At 37.5% G+C, this 27,797-nt stretch overlaps 1 protein-coding gene across 3 annotated transcripts in view; it reads right to left on the reverse strand.

Moving 5' to 3' along the window:
* Positions 1-1,271: 1,271 nt before the first annotated feature.
* Positions 1,272-27,797, reverse strand: part of LOC120469808 (uncharacterized) — an 82,174-nt gene continuing 55,648 nt past the window's right edge. For all 3 annotated transcript variants that reach the window (XM_089129661.1, XM_039659017.2, XM_039659009.2), the window contains 3 exons: positions 5,379-5,501; positions 5,166-5,238; positions 1,272-4,028 (listed from right to left, as the gene is read on the reverse strand). In XM_089129661.1, the coding sequence (XP_088985787.1) occupies positions 3,016-4,028; positions 5,166-5,238; positions 5,379-5,501 (1,209 nt within the window). In that variant the 3' untranslated portion in view covers positions 1,272-3,015. The remainder of the gene's footprint in view (positions 4,029-5,165; positions 5,239-5,378; positions 5,502-27,797) is intronic.

Raw genomic sequence — 27,797 nt, forward strand, 5'->3', positions numbered from 1 at the left:
CTGTCTTCTCACTGCATGGTTAATAAATCAATTTTGTATTTATATATATATATATATATAAAAAAAAACATTCTCTTTTATATGAACATTCTCATATTACCTCTAGATAAGAAAATAGTGATTTAATTTCCCAAACTAAAGGCCAACACTGAATAAAATTATACAGAAATAAGTTCAGTTGTGTCTTGGAAAACAACACCATGTGAGGAATCATAAAATCACGACAGGAAAGAGAAATACTTTTTCCTCTATAGCTTAAAGGAGTAGTTCACTTTAAAAAAAAAAACAAAACAAAAAAACTTTTGCTGATAATTTACTCACTCATCCATCCAAGATGTCCATGTATTTCTTTCTTCAGTCGAAAATAAATTAAGATTTTTGATGAAAACATTTCAGGATTTTCTCCATATAATGGACTTCATTGGGAACCAAACGGTTCAAGGTCCAAATGAGAGTTTCAAGTGCAGCTTCAATGGGCTTTAAACGACACCAGGCGATGAATAAGGGTCTTATCTAGCGAAACGATCGCTCATTTAAAAAATAAATAAAAAAGTTTAAGTTTTACAAGCACAAATGCTTGCCTTGCTCTGTTCTGTGATGCGCGTTCATGAACAAATCTTTTTTCGAGTCACGAAGGGTCCTAGATAAGACCCTTATTCATCGTCTGGTGTCGTTTTAAGCCCTTTGAAGCTGCACTGAAACTGTCTTTTGGACCTTGAACTGTTTGGTTCCCAATGAAGTCCATTACATGGAGAAAATCCTGGAAAGATTTCATCAAAAACCTTTATTTCTTTTCGACTGAAGAAAGAAAGACGTGGACATCTTGGGTGACATGGGGGTGAGTAAATTATCAGCAAACGTTTTTTTTTTTTTTTTTTAAAGTGAACAACTTCTTTAAGCCAAAGATATTAATTAACCTCTTTACCATAATAATCAAAACATAAAAATAGTAATAACTTCAGGCCCAATAAAGAATTTTTTTATGATTGTTCAAAACAGACTAGAACAGAAATGAAAGTGAGAAGAATAGTTTAATAGCATCTCCTCACTTGAATCAATGTCCCAAATATTTTCACTTTATTTCCGCCTCATCTTTATAAGGAGCCACAAAGCGATATGGCCCTGTTGTTCCTGTGTACCTATAGATCAATCTAGAACAGCAGTTATCAGGCATCTGGGCACTAAATGAGGTGTGGTGCTAATATTTTTCTCTAGTCATAAATTTGAGTCACATACTGTAAGAACAACAGGTATAAGAAAAAGACGACGTGTTTGATTTTATACAGTTTATTTTCCAATCTAAAAATATGAAGACAAAATATAATAAATCACAATTAATCACAAATCAGAATGTCTTAAAGTTCATGGCATAAACTACATGGTCATGAACTACTGGAAACCCAAGACTCTGGCACAAAGGACTGTGGGTTTTATGCACTTACTGTGACAGGTGTTGCTGTTGTATTAGATAATAGGTGGTGTGATCATATATTGTTGTCCCTCTGCTACTCTGAGTCTGCTGTTTCAGTGAAGCTGGTGTGCACTTACAAAGAAAGAGACATTCCTAGAAATGCTGAAAAGTGTCATGATCCTCATTTTGTTAGCTGGAATAGTATTATTACAATGACACTAGTGTCTAGTGTAAAATGTATTATGCTATGGCAATATGACACAATTTAGAGAACCTCTAGACTGTGCAATTGATGTCAGAATGAAACGCTGTGAGAAACATTATACTCCAAACCTCACAATTTTAAAAACACAAAACAAATAACCCTCTTAAGCCAGACTGGAGTACCAGAAGTCCAGTTATGTCAAAAACATAACAAATTTTTCACCATTGTAATACATAGTATTACTCCAAAACTAACCATACTGTCTTGCATAATACAAATTACAATAGAGTTTCCTAGTGTAAAATATTTCATTTGCAATTTTAATGTGACACTCATTTTTCTTTACATCATTGCATTTCTGTTTTATTTATTCTTTTGATAATTATATACAAAGAAATTCTGAAGAATTCGTCAGCAGAAAAGAAGCATAAATATGTGTACTTCTCTTTTATATGTTACAGTTTAAGAAATATTTTACAAAATACTTTATGTACAGGACAAGCTCCTTTTGAAATACCCTCAAATAGTTCATCACAGAAATGATTTTATACACTTTTCAAATAGCAAGAATGAAAAGCTGTGCACATTTGTTTGGTCTGGCACGAGACTGCCAACAATACTGTTATCACGCTGCCTTTAAAGGGATTGTTCAATAACAAAAAAAATACAATTCTCTCATCATTTTATTCAACCCTCAAGTAAAGTATTCAATACAATGAATGTCTGTGTTGTTTTAAACCCCATTAAACTTCATTACAGGGATCTTCAAAATATCTTTTGTGTTTCACAGAAGATTTGGAACGGCTTGAGGGTGAGTAAACAATGACAGAATTTCATTTTTGGGTGAACTATCCCTTTAACTGAATGAGAACTTTCTTGACACTGCTGGGGAAAGCCCATGTTTTCATAAAACAGTGTTTCACTCCATATTAAACTACAGTGCAAAAAGCACCGGAAGAGCAACCTTTGAGAAAAGGATGGGGCATCTTCTAAGCACGTTTTATTGGTCGCCAAAAGCCATTTCAGGGGGCTCAGCAGTGCGATACATTCTCACTTATGCTAGCCATGAAAAAATGCTTTATGACCTTAAGGCCTGTTCACACCAAAGACGATAAACTCTAAAGTTTTACAACTTTATATGAGCATAGGGAAGTCCACACCACAACTATAACGATAAAGACACAAAAGAACAATATCGTAGTAATCCCTCTTGGAGAGTTTATTTCCGGCGTGCGCACTTATAAAAACAGACTGTTATCTTCCACTGGTGTGGACAATATATTTGTCCTTACAGTTATCGTTCTTGGTGTGAACGCGCCTTTCCAGAATGATGGACCCACGACCTCGTTCTGGTGCTGTGTGTAGTGATTTTCAAACCTAGGAAGCTTTCAATCAGTCCCTATGAGTTTTGCTCAAGGTATTCATCAATCATGGTGAGATTGTTCAGCCAGTCTTCGTTGTTTCCCACCAGAGTGTCAATGAAGTCCACCTCCGCACCGCCACCTCCCCCGGGCCCTTGCAGCCCTCCAGTTATCGCCCCATTGCTCTGATGCTGGGACGTGTAGTCATAGGAGGGCAGCTTGTGTCCGGGGTTGTAGCCCTGTGGTGAACAGTGTTTCCCTGCGGAAGCAGTCTGGTAGCTAGGAGGAGCCATGCCATGAGCTGGGTGCATCATGGATGGACCTCCTGGTTTCATAACAGCTAGAGCGGAAAGTGGACCTCGCATTCTGAGGCTCTGTTGGGGCATGGAGGAGAGAGGCTGGGCGGTGGGAATCTTCTGGTCCGGTCTGCCAACCAAACCAGGGGGTGTTTGATTAGGAGGTAGACGGGAACCAGGGAAGTTGGCTGGCATGCCGCCGGTCATCCGCTGTGGAAACTGAGGACCACCGCATCCAGGTGGGGCTCCTCCGGCGGGGAAGGGATGTTGGTGGTTCGCGGGGTCCATATGCGGTTGCACCCCTTGCTGGTGCTGCCAGAGCTGGGACTGTGACGTGGGCTGCTGCTGGGAAGGGAACATCATACGTGACGGAAGAGCTCCGGCTTGGTGCAGCGCCTGCCGCAGGTGGTGGGTCGGCACGGGAACACCGGTTAGGTTGGGACACGGCATTCCTGGTCGCGTCACACCGTGAGCCGGGTGTAGCGTTTGACGTGGAGGGCCGCCCATTCCCATCATGCTCTGGCCCGGCTGCATCGCCATTCCGAAGTCTTGGGAAGGGTGGCAGAGTGTTTGTTTAGAACCTTTGCTGCACATGTATCCTCCAACCGACGGGCCCATCTGGGAGACCGAGCTGGAGGAAAGACCCATTCGGTTTGTGGGTAAAGGGCCGCTATGGGAGAGCATTGTGGAATTCGACTGCTGAGAAGCTCCCATAGGATAACCACCACACTCCGGAGGGAGAGGTCGACCTGGACCTACAAGACAGAAATCATAATCATAAAAATGTAATTTATTCTTGTGATGGTAAAACTGAATTTTCAGCAGCCATTAGTCACATGATCCTTCAGAAATCATTCTAATATGCTGATTTGCTGCTCAAAAAACATTTTGGTCCCACTTTATATTAAATGGCTTTAAGTACTATGTACTTCCGTTTAAAAATAAGTACAATGTACTTATTGTGCTCGATGTTGTATAGTAAATCAGTTTTGCTGCTATTGAGGTGTGATACGGGTAAGGTTAGGGACAGGTGTGGTGGTATGGGTAGGTTTAAGAGTGGGTTTAACTCAAGTGTAAGGGATGGGTCAGCTGTGTAATTACAGATGTAATTACATAAATTAATTACAGCTGTAATTACATGCTGGTATTTTTAAAATATAAGTACAATGTAAAAACATGTATGTACACAATAAGTCCATTTTATCAAATGATTCATTTCAATGTAAGTACATGTAAGTACAATGTAAGTACTTACTTAAAGCCACTTAATATAAAGTGGGACCAACATTTCTTATTCATTCTTATATCATTGCTAAAAAAACAGTTGTAATATTTAATATTAATACTTAATATTTTTGTGGAAAGTATGATACGTTTTTTTTTTTTTTTAGGATTTTTAATAAATTGAAAGTTCATAGGAATATTTTGTAACAATGTAAAAATCATTACGGTCATTTTAAATAATTTTAATGCATCCATTCCTTACTCAATAAAAATATAATTTTCTTTCAAACAAAAAGAAAATCTTGCTAACCCCAAACTTTGAATGATACTGGATATAGCAAAAATTTGGCACCGAGTAAACGGTGGGCCTTTTGTATAATTCTGTGATTTAACACAAATTTACACAATTTTGTGAGTGTGTTTTTTGTTTTTGTACAAATTTAACACAATTTCCACTACTAATTGGGAATACAGCTATTAATTTGCATAAAACATGGTCAAACTTAATCCACATAAGGGCTTCTTTATTAAAATACTACTTATTGATAAATTATGGTTTCCCAATTAATAGTAATAATAAATAATAAATGTATGCATTCAAACCCCAATGTTTACCAATATTTATGGAAAATGACTTCTTGTGTAGATGGTGTGGCGATGTTATGTACCTTGAAATGGTGCCACCTGATGGCAGTCTGTGATATGCCCTCCATTCATTTGCTCCATTTGCCTTTGCTTTTCCTTGAATAAACAGACAATAATTGATGAACATTTTTAAAGCAAATAAATACTACCTCTTCAGTAGTGCAAATGAAAAGGTATTCAGAAACCAAAAGTGCACTATGAGAATTATACATTTAACAAGGAGTTTGAACACTAACTTGTTGAAGATGTTTGTTTATTATCTGATTCTTAAGCATCATATTATTGTAACTGCTCTGGGGCTGCCGTGGCACTGCTGACGGGGCGTCCTGAAGATGAGGCACCATTCCTGCACCTTGATCCTAAGATAGACAAAGATAAAGAAAGATCACAATTAAACCTGCATTCAGTTTCAAACTTTTCAAATGAAAACGTGTCGAAACAATGGCCATCTTATCCACACAGACATGATCTCACCTTCACCTGACCCACACAAACAACTGTAACTACACATAATCTCACCGTGATAGCCGCTAAAAAGGTCATCTCAACCAAGCCCACATGTTCTAACAGGGCTTCTTTCCTTAGCAAAGTCGTAAACATCTGTAAATAACCACAGAGGATTCAGACCAGACCCTGCCTTCCCAGAGCCATGGACGTTTGTTTTTGTTGGCTTTGTCTAAATGCACCCCTCCGCCCGAACAGTTCAGCTAGGCATTCCATATTCCTATTCCCACAGAAGAAATGCTCCCCACCCTCTTCCCTCCCTCTACTCCCATCCGAATCCTGAAAACACCTCGCACTCATGCGTAACCGGAGTAGAACATTAATCATAGACTATTATGAAGACTTTGAGAGATAACTACAAACCGTCAATGGCAGAACAAAATGATCTGCTTCACGTCATGAAGACACAAACATAAACACAAAATGAAATTACTGGGTTTATTATGTTGTGTGAATTCAATTAAATCTTAAACTACATATGCTTAGCATCACACATAGCTAATATCAAGCTGAAGAACAAGCAGAGGTAATCTGAGGCACTAACAGACACGCCTAGCATGAATCTGGTGTAATCATCTTTGCTTGTAGCAGGCAGAGTGATGAAACGGCTTCCCAAGGGGAATATCGTGGTGCTTTGCAGTGGAAATGAATGGCTTGTCTGCAGCACTAGTGCTGGTAATGGATATTGATCCAGCACTTGGGTATGTGCAGCAGGAATGAAAAGCTGGTTTGGATGCTTTTGTTGGTTGTGCTGTGTTAGGGCTGTGCCACAGAATTGTCCATGCGATTCTGTTTGCCATTAAGAGCTAAAACGTCTAATGATTATTAAGAAAACTTGTGTATGCTACTACTTGTTACTAACCCCAAAATTAACATTTTTATCATTTAATCAGCTTTGTTTACCATTCACTTAAGTTCATATATGGGTTTAAAACAATAAAGGGTGAGTAAATGATGCCAGAACTCCTTAAAATCTTATGAGTAATTGTTAAACATTATTTAAACAATTTATGTTTCATCAGTCGCTCAAATTCCTGCAAAAAAAACAAGGAAAGACAACAGTAAGTTGATTCCTATGATAATCAGCGACTCTTTCACAAATCCATAAGAGATACGAGTAAAAATAAAAGAAAAGATTTTTCACCAAGCGAACGCTAGATGGCGCATGCGCACACTCACAGTCCTAAACAAAAAACAGCTCAGTGCGTTTAACCGCTTGATCCTCCTCAAGAGTTTACTCTGAGCTCCTCTGTCGCCTGTCTTTATCGATCCCCTTATTGAAAAACAAACAAACCAGTCTGCTCTTTATCCAATCAGCCAACTGTATTGATAAATATAAATTATTAGTGTGCTCATTAGAAGCAGTGACGACACGTTTTAGTCTGTCAGGACGCAGCTTGCGCTCTATCCGGCAGAGCTCGCCAAGTTAAACAGCGTTTCCGATGGTGCCCACGATAAGTCGTTCTTTCTTTCTTTTTTCTTCTGTCCTGAGCTACACCCCAACACCTAACAAGCTTTCCAGAGCATCCAGCCACACGCACACATTTCATGTGAAGCAGTTCGTCAAGCCGCTTCCCCTTTCAGTTCCGCGCGCTCACACAGCTTTTCATGCAACTCGCATTTCAGCGTGCATTTAATAGATTAGATATCACAGCAGCAGAGGTTATCAAAGCAATCCGCTGCCTTTGTTGTCGAACAGAATACAACCGTTCACGTGCGTACAAGACGGTAACAAAGAAAGAGAGATATGTTTAACCCTGTCAAATCCATCGGGGTGGAAAGGAAGATGTAAATTTGGACTCTCTCTCTCTCTTTCTCTCTCTCACTATTGTAGCCTATTTGCATTGCAAAATAAGTACAACAGCATTAGTTTAGTAATAGTAGCCTATTAATAAATAAAATCAAGCAAAAGTATGAAAAACCCCAGAATATAATTAAAAATGCGAAATATAAATTAGACTGTGCAACTATAAAAAGATGAAGGCATTAATTACAAGGTATTTTAAAGGATACCAATGAAAAATAGAACTAAATATGCCCTAAACCACAAAAAAGAGACATCATTACCCATATCAAACTAACAAGAGATATAAAAACCAATTATGCGTGCGGTAGAGCATGAAAGGATGTTCTATCACTTAACCCAGAGCATGCATGTTTGACCTTGCTTTTGTCATCTAAACAAGGGTTATTATACTTCAAACTGAACTACTTTTAAACATATAAAAAATACAGGTATTCCAAATTCATACCTGCTCCAAAACCTGGTTGGTTGTTTTACCATTTTACATTTAATCATTTAGCAGACTTTTATCCAAAGTGACCTTCAAATTAGGAGAGCCAATCAATCAACCAAACAATAGTGCTGTCACTAGTCCCAGTTAGTCTAGCACAGTTTTTTAATAGGCTAGATACAGAATAGTAAGTGTTAGTGGGTCAAGTCCAGTGTTGACGTTAAAGATGCGTCTTCAGCCGTTTCTTGAAAATGGCTAAAGTCTCAACTGCTCATGTTGAGATAAGCAGGTCATTCCACTAGCATGGAACAGTACAAGGTAAAGGCCTTGAAATATAAGTGCCTTGATGCGAGTGGCAATTGGCAACCAGTGCAGTTTTATGAGAGGTATGACATGCGCTCTCTTTGGCTCATTAAAGACCACTATTGCTGCTGTATTCTGGATCAGTTGCAGAGGCTTGACAGTTGATGTTGGAAGACTTGACAAGAGAGCATCACAATAGTCCAGTCTGGATAGAACAGCTTGGGTTGCGTAGCATGCTCCTGATCTTCCTAATGTACAGGCAAATCTACAGGACCGGGCAGTTCTCTGAAGTTTTACTGATCATCAATCACATCTCCAAGGTTCTGAAACAATTTACCATTGATTCTCATTCATAAACTGTTCCAACAATCTTGGACTTTTGGTTACATCCTTGGATTGAGATCCCATATTAAAGACCAAGTAAGGTTTTATTTGGCCAAAAGTCAAATATATCTATATTTAGGTCCAGGCTTTAACTAATTGTCATGGGAAAATGACTGAGAAGCAGCAGTGCAGGACTACAGGAAGGGAAGGAGAGAGAGAGAGTGAGAGAGAGAGAGGGGTTGTTGCTGAATGTCAGTGAAGTCGCTTTGTCATGCAACTCCAAGTGACCTTGCTAAGAGTAGAGAGGGGGAGGGACAGAGAAAGAGGGAAAGCTTATGACTGCAAGAGTTAGGAAAGAATGAGACAAGGATGAATGGAGTGGGCAGAAAGCAAGGAAGGAGACGACATAAGAGGAGAGAAAGGGACTGACTCAGGCACACAACTTTTGCAAAGCAGGTAGAATTAGAAAGTGGAGTGGATAATGGAAGAGGGAGCGAGATAGAGAGAGAGGGTGCATGCGAGGAAAGCGTGCGAAAGAAAGTGGGACAGAGTTGTGTAGAGCGCTCTGCTGTGCCGCTCTGGCAGAAGTCCAGTCGTCCAGAGAGCAGGCAGACACTAAGTACTGCTTTTATCTCCACGGTAACCAAGTTTGTTTACATCTATTGCCTCGATGGTGGGGTTAAAGCGCTATGAAATGATGGCCGACATAATGTACCAACAATTATTATTTTTTTTTTTTTTCACAAATTCATGGCGAATGTAAGCATCTGCTTTGAATTGATAAGCTCTGATAATGTTTAATATGCAAGTTATGCGTGGCCTGATTTATGCGTGTGCACATGCAGCAAGATGTACATGTACATGTGTGTGTGATAGTGGGAGCGGCTCACATCATTGGGCATGAGAGGAGGATGTTAATGAATGTGACGCCTGACCTACTTCCACAACAACACATATCAGCTCTCTCTTTCTGTCTCTCCCTCTCTATTTGTGTGGCTTGGAGACAAGAGCCAGCCTTCATGCCAGCCTGGTTAACCACATTGTGCCATGCCTACCATGTACACCCCATCACAAAAAAAAAATATCCTTAGGGCGCTGAGGTTATCCACATTTTGTTCAGACATGTAAAAATAGATTTTAGGGAGAAAAAAAAATGTATATATATATGCATATATATATATATATTAAATCCTGTTATTGAGGGGGGAAAGCGAGTAAAGATTGTAGGTGTGTGGGTGGATGGATGTGAAGGAGAGAACAAGCTCCAGTCTTGCTGCTTTGAAGCCTGCTAACTATCCTGGGACCCTTTGAAACACCGCCTCAAATTCCCGAACTGTTCCTGGCACGCACTTCTGCGCACACACACACACACACACACACACACACACACACACACACACACACACACACACTCCCATCCCCCTACCAGTGCCAGACACTGGAAAGAGTAAGATGTGCACACACACACACACTTGTGTGATAAAGCATGCACACATACTGCATTCGCACAAAACATATTTACACAATAAAAATGTTCTCACACGTACAGTGCACACATTCACACACACCTGGGCTTGGAGGGAAAGAGCCTCTGCCAGGCAAGTGTTAACTTGGCAGAATGCTTAATTTATTCAGCATTCATTCCTGCCGCAGCTGGGCTCTGTGTCCTCAACCTTGCAGAACGCAGAACCACAGAACCGCATGGGGCTACGTCAAAACCTTCCCATCCGATATCGTCTGCACAGCTCTCCACACCTTCGGCCCTGGCGGACCGGTCTAATTATTACTTGGTACATTCTTGAATTGCTTTACTTTACCTTGGCTGTCTTCAAAGATCCATCTCAGCAGTTCTATAACAATGCGGCTCTCTCTTTCTCTCTGCTGGGTGAAGAGGCTTATTTATTTGCGTTTGTCCAAGCTAGGCCCCTCCGAAATACCCTGGAACCATACTCTCCACCATCTGTGTGTACACCCCCACCCAACCCCACTTCTGTCCACCCTCCTCCCTCCACTCCACCTCAGGGCAAGGTCACTCGGGACGGGCTCTGCTTAGCCGATACACTACAACACAAAGACAACACGGTCAGCCTTCAACTGCATCTGACTGTTTTATTAAGCCATTCTACTGTTATTGTGTCTTACACTGTTAGCATGAATACCTCCACACTGTTTAAATCTCTTACTGAACGCTGAATAATAATGTTAACCGAATAGAGAATTATTCGAATTATTGCAGCTCTATAGAAATGTAATCAGTCAATGCATGAGTTATAGACCAATATATCAACCAGGAGGATAAATCATAATCAAACATTTTTTAGATTGTTATATTGGTTCACAAACTTATGTATTCGCTCAATGGATAACGCATAATTTTAAAATGCTTTATTTATATTAATTCATTTATTTAAGATTCAATTGAAACATTTTTAAATTTTGTTCATTTAATTACAAATAGTTAAATACTATTTTACAAATGATAGAGGTTTGTACAATTTGATTCAACATTACAAAAGTACAGACAAGTAAAATAAATTGCTTTTTAACTACTTGTGTGTATGTATATATATATATATATATATATATATATATATATATATATATATATTCACATTATTATACTATAAACAATCATTTAATTTATATGAAATTCTATTTAAATATTTTTTAAAGTAATAAATAAAATAAATATTAATAATATAAAATATTAAAGTAATAAATTATGAAATTTAGATATGTTTAATAATTATTGCATTTAAAAATATTTAAATATAATTATAAGTAAATTAATTAACAAAAATAAAAGATAATAGAGGTTAGAATAATTTAATTAAAAAAAGTATGTACTATATATATATATATATATATATATATATATATATATATATATAAAGTAGGGCTGTGCAAAAATTAATTGTGATTAATCGCATCCAAAATAAAAGTCTGTGTTTACATAATATATTTGTGTGTGCTGTATCTAATTATTTTGTATATATAAATACACACACATGCATGTATATATTTAAGAAAATGTGTTATTCATATATTAAATATTTATATTTATATAATATAGATTATGTATTTATATATATATATACAGAATTTAAGCGCAAATAATTCTTAAATATATACATGCATGCATAGGTATTTATATATACAAAATAATTATATACAGCACACACAAATATATTATGTAAACACAGACTTTTATTTTGGATGCGATTAATCGCAATTAATTTTTGCACAGCCCTAATATAAAGAGAATAAATAGCAAAACAAAGAAATCAAGAAGCATACTGTATATCTGCATTACACCAGAAAGCAGGTCCCCCACCTCTCTAGTTATCGGTAAGTGAGTTGAAAATGTAACAATGGTTAACTACTTGATCACATGATGCATTTACAAAGTGTCTTCCACTTTCTCTGCTCCATGAAAAACACAGGCTCCTGTAATGTCTGCTTGCTGCCCTGATGTCTTACAGTCCCTGATGGGGGACAGACCTTTGGCATTTCTTCTTTTTTGATCTGCTCACATGTTCTGCCTTTGCGTTTCTCATCTACTGGGCAAACACAGTGTCTGTTTGACTACACAGACAGGAGGGCTTTGTTTACAGGGGGAGAGAAAGTTTGATTCCCATGTATAGTTCTCCTGAGATCCTGATACCTTGCAGGTGTATATGTATGAGTGCGGTGCAGAATACCAAGCACACACAGGTCTGCCGGCTCATATCTAATAATGAGAGACAGATTATCGTAAACAAAGAAATGAAGAGCAGTGTGTGTGTTTTTTACAATGTACCGTTATCCCTCATCTATTTGAAGACACTTTCTTCAATTAAAACACACACGTTACAGTTTAGAATTTTCATTGACTTCTAATAGTTTTATAGCTGAGCTAATTATATTTTCTATGCCCTACCACTATAAACATAATAGATTTTCTTTAATGATCAGTATCGCTTTACAATAAGGTCCCATAAGTGAACATTATCTGATGCATCAACTATTAAGTAACAATGTATTTCCTACAGTAACTGTTATTCTTGATTATTAGTTTGTTGTTCGTTGTTAGTTCATTTTATCTCCATTAAATATTGACTGGCACAACTTGATTTTAATAATGTATTAATAAACATCAAAATTAACATTAAATAAGATTAATAAATGCTTTAGCAGGTTGTTTGTAACTAATGTTAACTAATGTTGACAAATGAAACTGTTACCCAAAATCAAAAATATGTATATTCGGTCATCATTTACACACCCTCATGTCGTTCTAAACCTGAATGCTTTTCTTCTTTGGAACATAAAAGATGATATTTTGTGATATATATTTTTTGTCCATACACTCTCATGAAAAAAACAAGTGTGTAAAATTTTTACATTTTGGGGTACAACCGATTATCCTACTAAAGGTACACATTTTGCCATGAAACTCAATGGTAACCAAAACTGCTACCAGCATTGTTCAAAATATCTTTTTTTGTGCTTCGCAGGAACGACATGATGGTGCATAAATGATGACCGATTTTTGGGTGAGCTAACCCTTTAACGTTTTATTTAGTATATTTCTTTATCTGTTAACTCATATGAACTGCTGGCTAGTCTGCAAAAAGCAAGTGAAATCTTTCATACAATTTTAATTCACTCTATAAAACAGATATGTGAGGATGCAATCTCCCTGTGAGCCTTCCCCACATCAAAAAATACACAATATTAAGCAACTTTCCAGCAGGTTCGGTCCGTATCCTCTGGGATACACACGCTAAAGCTAAATATCCACATTTTATTTTTAAAAGCTCTGAATCACAAAAACACGTTTTAAACAAGCACTTCTTCAGCAGCACATCATACAGCCTATGTGCAGTTATTAGTGAACTTAGCTGAGCTTTTAATAATTCATCTCCAGTTTAGAGGCAGAAAGAGAGTTGTTTGCAATACCACAGTGGTCTGAGAGATCTCAGCGAACATGCTGTTTCTCCTCTGGCTTTCACTTTGCAAGAACAGTCAACAGCACACCAGAACTTCCTTCCTGGCTGTAGACCACAAGTGTGTGTGCAAAGAGGGATGAATATCAGGCAGTCTGAGCACCAGAATAACACCTTCCCTAGAGGTTATTCACTTAGACACAGACACACACACTTCATACCCCGGTCATTATGAGACTCTTTTATAATTTAACTCTCTCTCACTCCATCCCTATTCAATCTGCTCCATTCCGCTGTTTTGCTAAGACACACACACACAGTCTGAGAGGGATCGTGGGGGGATTACTGCTGTCAGGATAGATCAGCTGCTTAGACCACTCACCCTTGTCTAAATCAGAGTGGTATAAGCTACATAAAACAGGCAATCCCTTACAAACACTTTATAAACACCTTAGACACTCTTTCTAAACCTGTAATCGTCGCTTATTAGCCTCTAAGACACTCCACAAAGCTACCATGACAGGTTGTCGCCCTAAAATAACACTCATTCTGTATGGCTTTATCTTCCTCTAAGCACACGAATGTTTTTGTAATGTACTCAAGTTTTGGTTTCCATTTCAGAACAGAATGGTGAAACACCAAAGTAACAATTTAAATATTTGAGTTGATTTAGCATAAAGCTGAACCATAAACCCTGTATATTGGCTAAAACCGCATGAAACTGTCCAAACCCTGACAGGGTGGTCAGGATTGTTTACTTTATCTTTTCATGAATAAAAAAGATAACGAAATTCACCAATGTTGAATTTATCTTATTTAAAAAAGGTATATTTGCACTTTGAATATAAGGTAAAGTTGAATTTTCAACATCATTACTCCAGTCTTCAGCGTCACAAGATCCTTCAGATCCTTCTAATATTCTGATTCGGTGCTTAAATAACAATTCTTATTATCAATGTTGAAAATGTTCTGCAATGTTCTGTTAGTGGAAATCATGATACTTTTATTTTATTTTTTATTTTATTTTATTTTTTATTTTAGAATTACTGTTCAGAATTCAAGACAAAAAATTTGTAACATTATAATTGTCTTTTCTGTCACTTTTGAATGTAAATTTAATGAATCATAATGAATCCAATAAAAGCATTCATTTCTTTATAACAATCTTAAAAAAAAAAATCTTACAGACCCGAAACTTTTGAATGGTGTATGACAATAATGAACACATTATTACTTTGAAGAACCTGTCAAATATACAATTCCAGTTTATCATTACATGGAAGATTGATTACATAAGATTGATCAATCAGAATCAAGTATTTCAACAAGATGTGTAATCATAATAATAATATATATGAGGTGTGTGAGTTTCATGACGCCTACAGCCAGTTCAAGGTATTCTGTCATCCTTATTGATGAGACCTCAGGATCCACCGATTCTTGGCTTTCCTTGTGCAAGCTTAGCAGTTTAAATCCACTGATAACGTGCAAAAAAAGCAGTAGCACCTCATTGCAGAACACAAGATCCAAAGGGCGGAGTCGGATCCAGATCTGAGGGGTGGAGTTGGGTAGGTTTAGGGGTGTGTTTAGGGATCAGGAGGTGGAGCTGGGTAGGTTTAGGGGTGTATTTAGGGATCAGGGGGTGGAGCTGGGTAGGTTTAGGGATCAGGAGGTGGAGCTGGGTAGGTTAAGGGGTGGGTTGAGGGATCAGGAGGTGGAGCTGGGTAGGTTTAGGGGTGTATTTAGGGATCAGGGGGTGGAGCTGGGTAGGTTTAGGGGTGTATTTAGGGATCAGGGGGTGGAGCTGGGTAGGTTTAGGGGTGTGTTTAGGGATCAGGAGGTGGAGCTGGGTAGGTTTAGGGGTGTATTTAGGGATCAGGGGGTGGAGCTGGGTAGGTTTAGGGGTGTGTTTAGGGATCAGGAGGTGGAGCTGGGTAGGTTTAGGGGTGTATTTAGGGATCAGGGGGTGGAGCTGGGTAGGTTTAGGGGTGTGTTTAGGGATCAGGAGGTGGAGCTGGGTAGGTTAAGGGGTGGGTTGAGGGATCAGGAGGTGGAGCTGGGTAGGTTTAGGGGTGGGTTTAGGGATCAGGAGGTGGAGCTGGGTAGGTTAAGGGGTGGGTTGAGGGATCAGGAGGTGGAGCTGGGTAGGTTTAGGGGTGTGTTTAGAGATCAGGGGGTGGAGCTGGGTAGGTTTAGGTTTATGTAAGGTGGGAGGAGTTGGATCTGGATCCGATTCCTCCCTGTGGATTTCGTGTTCTGCAGTGAGGACCATCTCTAAAAAAAAACACACACACGCACACACACAACTTGTCCTTGAGCACTTTCTCCTTCTATTCATCCAGTATTTCAGTTTCACTCTCATCTCTTGTCATAATAAATGAAATGTGAGATGATCTTATATGTATATCTACAGTATATATATATATATATATATATATATATATATATATATATATATATATACATACTGTATATAATACACACACAAACTTTAACAAAATATCAATCTTTAACAAATTCTATAGTGTAGAGTGTAGTTTATTCATATACATCAATAAATATTTATTTGATGAAATAAAAATCAAGCATTTCTTACCAAGTTAATTTTTTCACTTCAAAGCTTATAATGTACATTAACATTCTTACTTTATAAATAGTAGGTCAGTGTTAAAACACATTTTTAATGCAAAATCAAACTCCGATATACAGATATTTCAAGATCGATCAGCTCATTCTCAATCTCTTATTCTGTCTTAGCTTCTTGAGCCTCTTCTCTGTGTTTTCACTCTCTTTTACCCTCCGTTGTTCCTTTAATAAAGCATCCTAATCCTGGATGAATGAATTGGGTTAATGCCGGGGAACAGGTCACATAAACAATATTCTCTCTCTCCCTCTCTTCTCATGCTCAGTAAGCATGGACTGTTCTTTTAAGCACTGCACACCCGGTTTCATTTGGTAAATTGATTGGGAGATTTGTGTGCTGAGTGGAAGATAAAGCCCCATGGGATGAGTGGAGGAGCCGCCACTATTAAAACTGACAGATGTCAAACACGCAAACACCAATCACACGCTAAGGGGCCACAGTGGCATAGCATTACGTTTATTTATTGCTATTTAAAGAAGGAAACTTGAACGAAGCTTCTTTGTTCAACCTCTTAGTCCGTCATTAGCTACTTGTATTAAGAGCTGAGGCACAGCCAAGTATCTCGTGTGCAATTTAAAAGGCATTATACAGAGTACTTGACTCTTGTACAACAATTTAATGATTCAAGGGAAACTCTCGATGAGCAATTCTTAAAGTTATGAGAACAAATTATGCTGGAAAAAAGAAATGAGGCAGAATTAGAATTTTTAAACAGATCGGTGTTAACATTTTATTGGTGGATCTGTTTAATTATGCATGCCACATTCTCGCCCATATGTTCCTCTGCAAGAGTGCGACAGGGGAGGCAGGAATGAAGAACGTGTGTGATGATCCCCTGTTGGGATCAGAATGCAGGAGATGGATTCACTTTCGGAAAATTTGCTGGACTGCCAACTTTAATCTGATTCTGCAAAGTATGTTACTGCAAAATGTTAATGTTACACTGCAATATTTGACATGTATTCATCCACCATTATCATAAACTACCAGTTTTAGAAAAAAAATAGACAGAAACTACCATTCAAAAGTTTGGAGTCAGTAATTCATTTATTAATTAGTAATTAATTTAGCAAGGATGAATTAAATGGATCAAAATGACTTTCGTAAAGTTACAAAACGTTATTTCATAGACATGCTGTTGTTTTTAACTTTCAATGTATCAAAGAATACTGAAAATTAAAGTATCATAGTTTCCACAAAAACAACTGTTTTCAATAAGAAATGTTTTTTTGAGCAGCAAATCCACATATTAATGATTTCTGAAGGATCATGCGACACTGAAGACTGGAGTGATGGCTTAAATTTCTCAATATTGCTGTTCTTACTGTATTTTGATCAAATAAAATCAAAAACATTATTACAGAGTCCAAAACTTTTAAAGAGTCCAAAGAATCTATTTCTGGTTAGTGTATCTTTAAGAAAGTATCTAAAACTACACAGCTTTTTTTTTTTTTTTTTTACCAACATACTGTATAATGAATATTTCTTTTACACAGGTCAAGCCGAGAGAGGTTTTTAAGTAACGTCAGTCTAACCACTGTGTCTCTCTCTCACACACACACCCGAACAAACACATATGTGGGCGTAATGTCTACAAGTGGTCGACTTGGTAGCTTAGTTGACCATTGCCACGCCCCTCAGTATGTTCCTCAGCCAATGGGAGTAAAGGATTGGGTGCTTGTGGCATGAATCAAGAAGATTTCACAAAATAAACCAGTGTTATGACTGAACCTTAAGCATTGCACAATCTGAAAGAATTCCCTTTGTGCTCTACAATATGCCTGTTAGAATACATTCGAGTTGTGAGGATGTTTGTATATAACATGGGTGTTGAAGGTTTGTTTGTTTGAAAATATGCGATTACAAACTTTTAGACGGTGACAGTCTGCTCATGTTAATGACCAGTGATTTTTTACAATGACCTTTTCAGTTATCTATGGTTAGAAGATATGAAATAAAAGAAACATTTTAATTTAGATCAATTTGTTAATGAATCATCATAATCAAATTGTTTAGACATCACTATGCATGTTTAACTCTACAGAAGAGCAATATCTAGCTGATTAAATATTTAGAGCAGAGCGCAACAAAATGCATCTTCACCACAGATATTTCCATGTTTTACTCTTTTTCATGGTTTTAAACTGTGTTTTAAATTCACAGCTACTTCCAAAATAGCCTGAAATTGCTTGTTCGATCTAAAAGAAGGATATACGTTGACATACACAATGCTCCGGCATGATATACGATGCTCTGATATTAGCCACTCAAACATTTGTTTCGTACTACCACCAGTAAATTATTCACAATTTTATAAATGCTTTGTGATTGTTGTATTCTACACGCTTATAATAATATATTTATAGCTGGGAGTGCATTACTGGGGCAGATGAGATGGATGGGGAAGGCTGTGAGAAGAAGATGAGAGAGAGAGAAAAAAAAGAGAGAGAATCAATTATGTGGAAACAGTGACACACTTCAACTAGACTGATATCTTTAACCTGCTCAAGACAACATGTCCTTATTAAAGCTACAGCACACATTTAAATGCACAAATCAGACTCAGATCTGGTAATTCTCTAACCGCATCGCAGCATTTTTCATTCCTGCTTAACATAAAAGTAGAACAAAGGCTCAAACGCTCAACGCTAGTTTTACGCCATCACTCTCGTTTTTTCCTCTCCCTCCTCGTCATTTTCTCCCTCTTCTGTATTCTCCTGTATTCTCCTTCATCACTCTCTCCACAGGGTGTCTGGAAGAGGGCGAGGAAAAGACAACAACAAACGACTGCATGTCAGACAGAATGAATGGTAGACGAGAGAGAGAGAGAGAGAGAGAGAGAGAGAGAGAGAGAGAGAGAGAGAGAAACACCCAAACAGGAGCAGGAAGGCGCTGAGAGGAGAAAGGACTGAATCAGCATCCACCACAGCAAGAGCTGCTGTCTAGATCACTGCTTCTCAACTGCTCTGGCTTCAGGCTCAGATTTTATATTAGAACACAGAAGTGGTGACCCAACACAGACGCAAAGTTGCGCATAAGTAAACAAAAATGTCCTGAAATCCAACATTAAATGGTATTAATCTTAAAGGGATAGGCTAGTTCACTTTGAAATACATTTTTGATATGTTTTAGGTTACCTCAAGGGCATCCAAGATGTAGGTGTCTTTGTTTTCACAGTGAAGATCTAAACATATTATTTAGATATATCGAAATCGTCTTCCATTGGGATTTCCTGTATATCTAAATAAGTTTAGATCTTCACAGTGAAAGGTAAAACTTTGGAAATCTCTGTTTAAACAATGAGTGACGTACACACGCAAGCGATCACTTCCGGCACTTGCGCAGACTGATTTGCCCGTGCCTTCAGATCAGTTGGACGTGGCTGTGGTTACAAGAGGTAAAACGATATAAATACTGTTCGTTTTCTCACACAAACCGCTCGTTTCGGGTCTTAGGCTATCAATGTGTACTTACATTTACGAGCCATTAAATCATGTTTACTTTGGACTTCTCTGTTCATGCTCCTTTAGGAGATCCCCATAGACTTCCATTATATGACTGACAGACAACAACGGTTTGACCTAAAAATGTAAAAATTGAAAATACTGTGGAAACAAAGACACCTACATCTTGGATGCCCTTGAGGTAAGCTAAAACATATCAAAAGTTAATTTCAAAGTGAACTATCCCTTTGACTACAAATGGATAATTTGTCGTCCTATATTCAGATTAGACTCACAACAGGCTTGTGTTTATAGTTTTGAGTGTTTCTATATGCCTCTTGAACTTTGATAGCACTCTAAACTTTTGACTTTCCAGACAATAGTTCACTAAACAAAGCACGTCCTCACTGAAAGTGAACCCGTACCAGTATTTAACATTGTCTGGGTCATATTTTCTTTTAGCTTGTGTGGTTTTGTTTATGATTTCTGAGGATGAGGATGTCAGTCTATTGTATATATGGACTCATGATCCTTCAACATCCAACTGTAATAAAAAAAAAATATAAGAACAGACATAAACTAAAGGTTTTGCAACTCAAAATGTACGTTCAATGCCTCTGTTTCTTTCTGCAAATGTTGCCACCAGATGGTAGTTTACAATATCAAAGCCTAACTTTTAATGATCCAAGCAAATCCCAATGGGTCAAATCAAGTTCCATCCTGTTCCAATTACTGTAGATATATCACATTATCTCAAGTTAAATGCATTTTCGAATGCTGTTTTGTCTTTCAAGATGCAAACACACATTTGTACCTTCACATACAGAGGCACTGACATGAAACAGAGCTAGCATGGTCACTATTAAAGTTACATAGGTTTGACATAACGGAGATATGAACAAACACGTGAACAAACAAAAAGCACCATCTATATACGTAAATCTGGCAAGCAGATCCACTAGAGCTGTCAAACAGCCAGTCATCACTGTCAACACAAGGCAGCGTTAGACTCAATCTGACATTTATATAACCCGCTTTAACACAAACACAGTGTCTAACCAAATCCAAAAGTCATCACACACGCGGCTGGTCGTGTAGCCTAGTTTGTATAAACTAATGCTAAATATACAAAGAGAGCAGTGTCAACTTCAGCCCGGAATTATAGACTAAACAGGAATTTACAGAATGACGATACGGTCTTTTCCGTTTGAAGATCTCGACCACTTGGCTTCTCCTGTGCTCAAAGACTGACTAGAACACAAGTCGATAGCATTTGAGAATGGGATTTAAACAAGCTTTTCATTGGTTGGAACTACTCAATGAACACACCCTTCACTGAACGAGTCATTTTTTTTAAATGTGAATTTACAGACTCGAGTAGGTTTGCAACGTAAATGGCTGACTTGTATAAATGAGAAAATGTTTCACTGGCTAAAAGGACTCAAACAGACACTCGTCGTCGCCACCTACTGGCACAACAATTGTAACTTGCAAGAAAGGGCACCTAAACTAATCTTTGTGATGAATGACATTGCATTACTGTGGAAGCCAATTTCTAGGGAAGCTTGTTTCCGCCATAGAACGAAAAATAAAAAAGGTAATTGCGACTTTTTATCTCACAATTCTGACTTTTTTCTCACATTTTCGAGTTGTAAAGTCAGAATTGCGAGATATAAAGTCAGAATTGCTAGATATAAAGTCGCAATTGCGTGATATAAAGTCAGAAATGCGTGATATAAAGTCAGAATTGTGAGATTTAAACTATTCTGAGGGGGTCTTTTTCCCCTTAGAATTGGCCTGATAACTTGCAATTGAGTTTATATCTCACAATTCTGAGAAAAGATGTCAGAATTTCGACATATAAACTCGCAATTTTGTTATAAAGTCAGAATTGCGAGATGTAAACTCGCAATTGTGAGAATAAAGTCAGAATTGTTAGATAAAAAAGTTGCACTTCTGTCTTTTTTTCTCAGAATTGCGACTTTATATCACGCAATTCTTACTATGTCACGCAATTCTGACTTTATATCGCAATTCTGATGACTTTATATATCGCAATTCTGACTTAATATATCACGCAATTCTGACTTAATATATCGCAATTCTGACGACTTTATATATCGCAATTCTGACTTTATATATCACGGAATTCTGACTTAATATAATCGCAATTCTGACGACTTTATATATCGCAATTCTGACGACTTTACATATCGCAATTCTGACTTTATATCTCGCAATTCTGACTTTATATATCACAATTCTGACTTAATATCTCACAATTCTGACTTAATATATCGCAATTCTGACTTTATATATCGCAATTCTGACTTTATATCTCGCAATTCTGACTTTAAATCTCGCAATTCTGACTTTAGATCTCGCAATTCTGACTTTATATCACGAAATTCTGACTTAAGATCTTTCAATTCTGACTTTATAACACGCAATTCTGACTTTATATTTTGCAATTCTGACTTTTATAACACGTAATTCTGACTTTAGATCTCGTAATTCTGACTTTATATCTCACAATTCTGGCTTCATATCTCGCAATTTTGACTTTAGATCACGCAATTCTGACTTTATAACACGCAAATCTGACTTAATATCTCACAATTCTGACTTAATATATCACAATTCTGACTTAATATATCACAATTCTGACTTTATATCACGCAATTCTGACTTTAGATCTGTCAATTCTGACTTCATATCTCGCAATTCTGACTTTAGATCACGCAATTCTGACTTTATAACACGCAATTCTGACTTAATAAATAATATTATGTCAATTATATTTGTCATAATTATTACATTTTATCTCAGAACTATGACTTAGTTAGTGTATAATAATTTCATCTTTTTAAGTCATAATTGATGATCATATGTGTATAAACAGGCTACCAATACATTTCTGCAATTAAAAGTCAAAATGAGAGCATGTACAGACTGACCAACAGATAGTATACACACAATACAGTATGTGTCAATTATTGTCTTTACATTGACTTAATTTACTAAATGCTTGAAAAGTATTTATTTCTTTAAAATAAACGTAATTTGCTTTGACGAACCTTCATACTGTAACTGAACACATCCTAAACGGAAGAAAATGACTAACAAGAACAGAGACGCTGTTTTTGCCTCAGTCCTGAATAAATCTGAGCTAGTCCATTGCTATTAAACAATCAGAGTTCTTGTGTAGGTGGATTTATTTAGAGAGTGTGTATATTATTTAGATACTTTTAGAGCGTGTGTGTGTGTGTGTGTGTGTAGAGCAGCTCCCAGAACTCAGTCGCCAAGTCTGTCTCACTCTGTCTGCCTCCTGTCTGTCTCTCCCTTTCCGCCTCCACTTTCTCTCTCCCTCCTTCTTTCTCTCTCTCTCTTCATCCCTCACCATTAAACTCGCATACTCTGTCTTTCCCAGCGACGCTCACACACTATGCATGTCTGGAGTCAGACTCTCTCAGTGTCTCTATGCTGACAATCTCCTCTCTCTCTCTCTCTCTCTCTCTCTTGCACCCCCCACCCCCCACAGTAATATGAAAAAATGAGAGAATTAAACATGAGCTGCCTTTGAACAGACAGAGAGTGAGCATTTGGTGCAGATGGATTTAATCGTTGCTGTTTTTTGCTAAAACAGCAACATAACACGAACACACACAAACACACCCACACACACACACACACACACACACACACACACAAACAGAATCAGAGAGGATAGGTAAATGTGTTTGACATTGACTGAGAGTACGTCTGTAGATTCTGTCAGCTGGAAATGCGAGTATGAAGAGCAGGAATATGCATTTGTATGTGTGGAAAGCAGGTCTCGGCTGCAAAACCCTTTCGTTCTCTTAATAAAATACTGATGAGGGCTTGGATTGCTGAATGTCCTCTCTATCTCTGTCTCTCTTTTCTGTCTCCTCTGGGCACAAAGCACAGAAGCTGACACAACAAGGCTTCTTTCTTGCACACACTGAATAAAATTAAAGGAGGCATTTAGTCTAAGACCTCCTTGTCAGTTTCATTACAATAAATCAAGATATCATTTGTGTCCTTAATATGAACTCTTCAGTAAGGGCTGGGCTGTAAGACATAACCGTAGTTGATGCATCAGGAGACTAGACTAAAATAAAATGTAAAATAAAATAAAATGTGAGCCATTGGATCCAAAAATGAAACTTTTAAGAGCCAAATGACTTGCTTCAGTCAGCTCACATTTTCTTACTTTAGCTTTTAAGAACAGTCACTGCTGAGTGTTATGACAATGAGCTGATACTTTAGTATACTGATTTAAGTTTTATTAACTATAGGGTGGTTTTCTAGTTGTATTTAGTATAAATTAGCTCCAATTTGATGATACAAACACAATCAGGATGACAGTGACAACATGTAATAATTCATTTATACACCAAAACTCTTAAGTGTATGAGACTGTCACAGAAATGTTTCATTTCGTATCAGAGATAAAAAAAATAAATAAAAATAAAAACTTAGGTTTAGAGAGGAAGGGTGTGAATTTTCATTAATCTTTTTGATGAACTTATTGACTTGGATTTGGTTTAGAGGAGTCATTAGTTCACGAATCGTAGTTTTACATGGACTACGTCGCACCAAATGACACATCAACTTTCTAAAAGTATTTAAATGTAAACTACCTAAGAACAAACACAAGCATGGCACAAACTCCTATTGCTAAAATGTGTTCTTCTGGCAGCAGTGACCTGTTCTCCCTTTGTCTCGTATTTCTCTCAGACACATTTATGTACAGCTGACCCACTTAGAGCTTTTAAAAATGGTTAAAATCAGTGAATGTGCCCAAGCAGAAGAGAGGCGCAAAACAAGGTTAGACTCTCCACACCCTGCTGGGAAGATCGCTGTGGATGTGTGTGTGTGTGTGTGTGTGGTACTGGCATGAAATATTCTCTCCCATGTACATAGCCAACCCCCCTGCCACTTCAGCCTTGAAGGAAGGACATGAACACACAGACAAACAAGAGAGAAGACAGCGATTCATACCAACAGGGCTGAGTGGTGATCAGTGTTGTTATTGTTTACTGAAACTACCCTAATTAAAATAAAGTTGAGATTAAATAAATTCATTCATTGAATAATTGACTGTTGTAATGGTGGAAGAGAAGCTGTCAATGTTCATGAACACATGCTATAAAAAGGGTACAATCAATACCCAGTCCTAACATAACCCTTAAAAACCACCCCATACACTCATCTTCTCAATTGTTTCTCACATAACAATGAGATTAAATGGAGAGCAAATGCTTGTTTTTGCAAGGCATTTCATATCAGCAATACGTACATTTAAACACACTTTAAAAGTTTTAGTCAGACTAAAATAAAAATTTGTCACAAACACTCTAGTCTGAATAAAATCATACCAGCCTGGTTTTTACGAACTAAAGACTAGACGAACTAACAGACCTAGATGACTGGCATTAATCAGACCACAACTGACTTCAGTGCTTGCTCTGAAAGATAATTATTCCTATAAACTTTAATTATGCATTGTGTTATGTACTTGCCCAGGGAGATAAACGCTTTAGCTTAAGTATGCAAAACCCGCTGTAGTGCCATTATGCACATGTAAACGTACTTATTTGTGGTCAGATACCAAAGTCTACTCTGCAATCAAAAGACTTTTCATAAACAAAAGTCTCAACATTCAACATGCAACATTCAAAAACCAAATAATCTGAGTGTCAACAACTACTTCATTTGTTTCTATTTTTAATTTTTCCTAAGGACTTTTAGGATGCGTCAAAGCTGATACAGTAACAATGTAGACAACACCGGTCCTTCAGGGCCACTGTCCAGCAGAGTTCAGCTCCAACCCTTGTTAAACACACCTGAACAAGCTAATCAATGTTTTCAGGATTAGGAAAAACACATTTTTGTCAGGGTTAGAACTAAAGTCTGCAGGACAGTGGCCCTCGAGGACCGGAGTTGCCCATCCTAACTGAACCCTTACTGTTTCAATTCAACTGTTCTCCACTGCGCCTCCTTCTGAACTCAGATTTACTGAGTCACTTCAACATCAATCTGGCACTAGGGAAACGGCATCAAAACGTCTCTAGTCATATGAACCAATTTCATCCAAAGCTACACCTGGGCTTCTCCAGAAAGCACTTAAATGTGCGCGCGCACACACATATACACACCTATCATTAAGAGGATTCTAGGCATAATGGCTTTTATACTGCACAAACTGTATATTCTACCCCCCTACACTAACCCTACCCCTAAACCAACACATCACAGAAAACTTTCTGTGTTTTTTTTTAAAAGCCTTTTTCATTACATAAATGTCCTCATAAACCACATTTATGTTGTTACACCAGAGTAATACCCATGTCATTATACAAATTTGTGTCCTCATAAATCATTTGCATGCGCACATAAACACAACGCACATGCGCACACACACACACACCTCTAGGGTTATCCAATCTGTCACACCAAGTCACAGAGGAGAGCAAGTAGGGGGGAGAAAAGAAGCACAAAGAGATAGACTGAAACAAAGAATTTGTCACTGATGTCAAAAAGGCAAGTAGAGAAAGGGATAAAAGGTTTTTTCCACATCTAGATAACTGGAACTGACTACAAACAGACATTAAGATGAGGAGAAAATGTGTTTGTTCTATAATCTCACACAGATATGTAATTTAATTTCTTATTTCTCCATATTTAACCCTGCCACTGTTGCTTCTTACTGGTTTACAATTATTATTTCTGGGCTTTTTACAATAAACTAATCGCTCTGAAGTCTATTTCTTTCTCTAATTGAGGAGTGTCAGCAAGGTTAAAAAGATAAAAAAGACAATCTCACTTCTGCTTTTGAACAGACAGGCAAACAGACTTCCTCCACAAACTGTAAGCATGACAGAGAGAGAGAGAGAGAGAGAGAGAGAGAGAGAGAGAGAGAGAGAGAGAGAGAGAGAGAGAGAGAGAGAGAGAGAGAGAGAGAGAGAGAGAGAGAGAGAGAGAGAGAGAGAGAGAGAGAGAGAGAGAGAGAGAGAGATGTTCCGTAGGAGGAGGGAATCCCCACTTGAGTCAACGACTATATGAGAAAGCTATACTCCAGCTGGGAAAATACCTGTGTTGCAGTTGGGTTCTTGTGAATCATGAGTCTTGATAATAATCAAACTTTTGTTTTTTACTTGTTTGTGCTCCTAAACAAAATAGAGGTATGCGTTCAGTTCATATTAAGAAGTGTCACAAAGTTTTACCAAACCGAACCAATACCAAACACTTTCCTATTAAGCTTATATAAATATATATATATATAAATATATATATATATATATATATATATATATGTTTATTACATTATATCAATATATACACCCACATAAAATAAGCTAAATACTTATGAATATTGAATATTTGTTATATATATATATAAATGACATTAAATTAATTACAAAAGCAAACTATGCAACTTGAATCAACCAATAACATTATATTCAGAATTCCCACTATTGAAAAGATATGTACACACATTGAATCTAATAAACAAAAATTACTGCGAGATGAGTAGTTAAATTGAATAAAACTGTGTGAGTGTGTGTGTGTGTATGTGTGTGTGGTAAACCCTACGCTATGGGGACAAAATGTCCCCAAGAGGAAGCTTATAAAGTATACTAAGTTATGTTTTTTGCTGAAAGTTTTCTGTGGTTTAGGGGATATAATGTATAGTTTGAACAGTTTAAAAAAAAAAATCACAATTTCTATATAATACCCTCATAAAACAAAAACCCAACCTGTGTGTGTGTGTGTGTGTGTGTGTGTGTGTTTGTGTGTGTGTGAGAGAGAAAGAGCCAGTCAGTTTAGGGGATACAGGGTTTGAGTCCCTCTTTAGTTTGCAACCATGCATGCCAAGACACTAAAGAAACTGGCCCCCTTTTCTCTTTCTTCCTCAAATCTCCCTCTCCTCTAAAATTCATTATCTTTTATTGGTGTGATGAAAGAGGACTACTGGGCTCAAAGAGGGGGACTCTGTCTTCAAACAGACCGCCACGCAGGGAGACAGAATGCACAGCGGTACTTTGAAACTCTATAGGCACACACATTTACACAGACTGACTTTCTCTCTTTAGCGTGGACACACACACACACTCGCAAAGTCTTTTCTCTTCACTGCGTAAACAAACTCACACAAACTCTCTCACTTCAGAGCAAACAAATAGTTTTCTCTCAGTTAGCACAAACAAAACTTAAAGTCTTTCTTTCCATCAAAATACAAAAAAACTAA

Source organism: Pimephales promelas, chromosome 1, assembly GCF_988280905.1.
Source record: "Pimephales promelas chromosome 1, fPimPro1.hap1.1, whole genome shotgun sequence".
Lineage (NCBI taxonomy): Eukaryota > Metazoa > Chordata > Actinopteri > Cypriniformes > Leuciscidae > Pimephales > Pimephales promelas.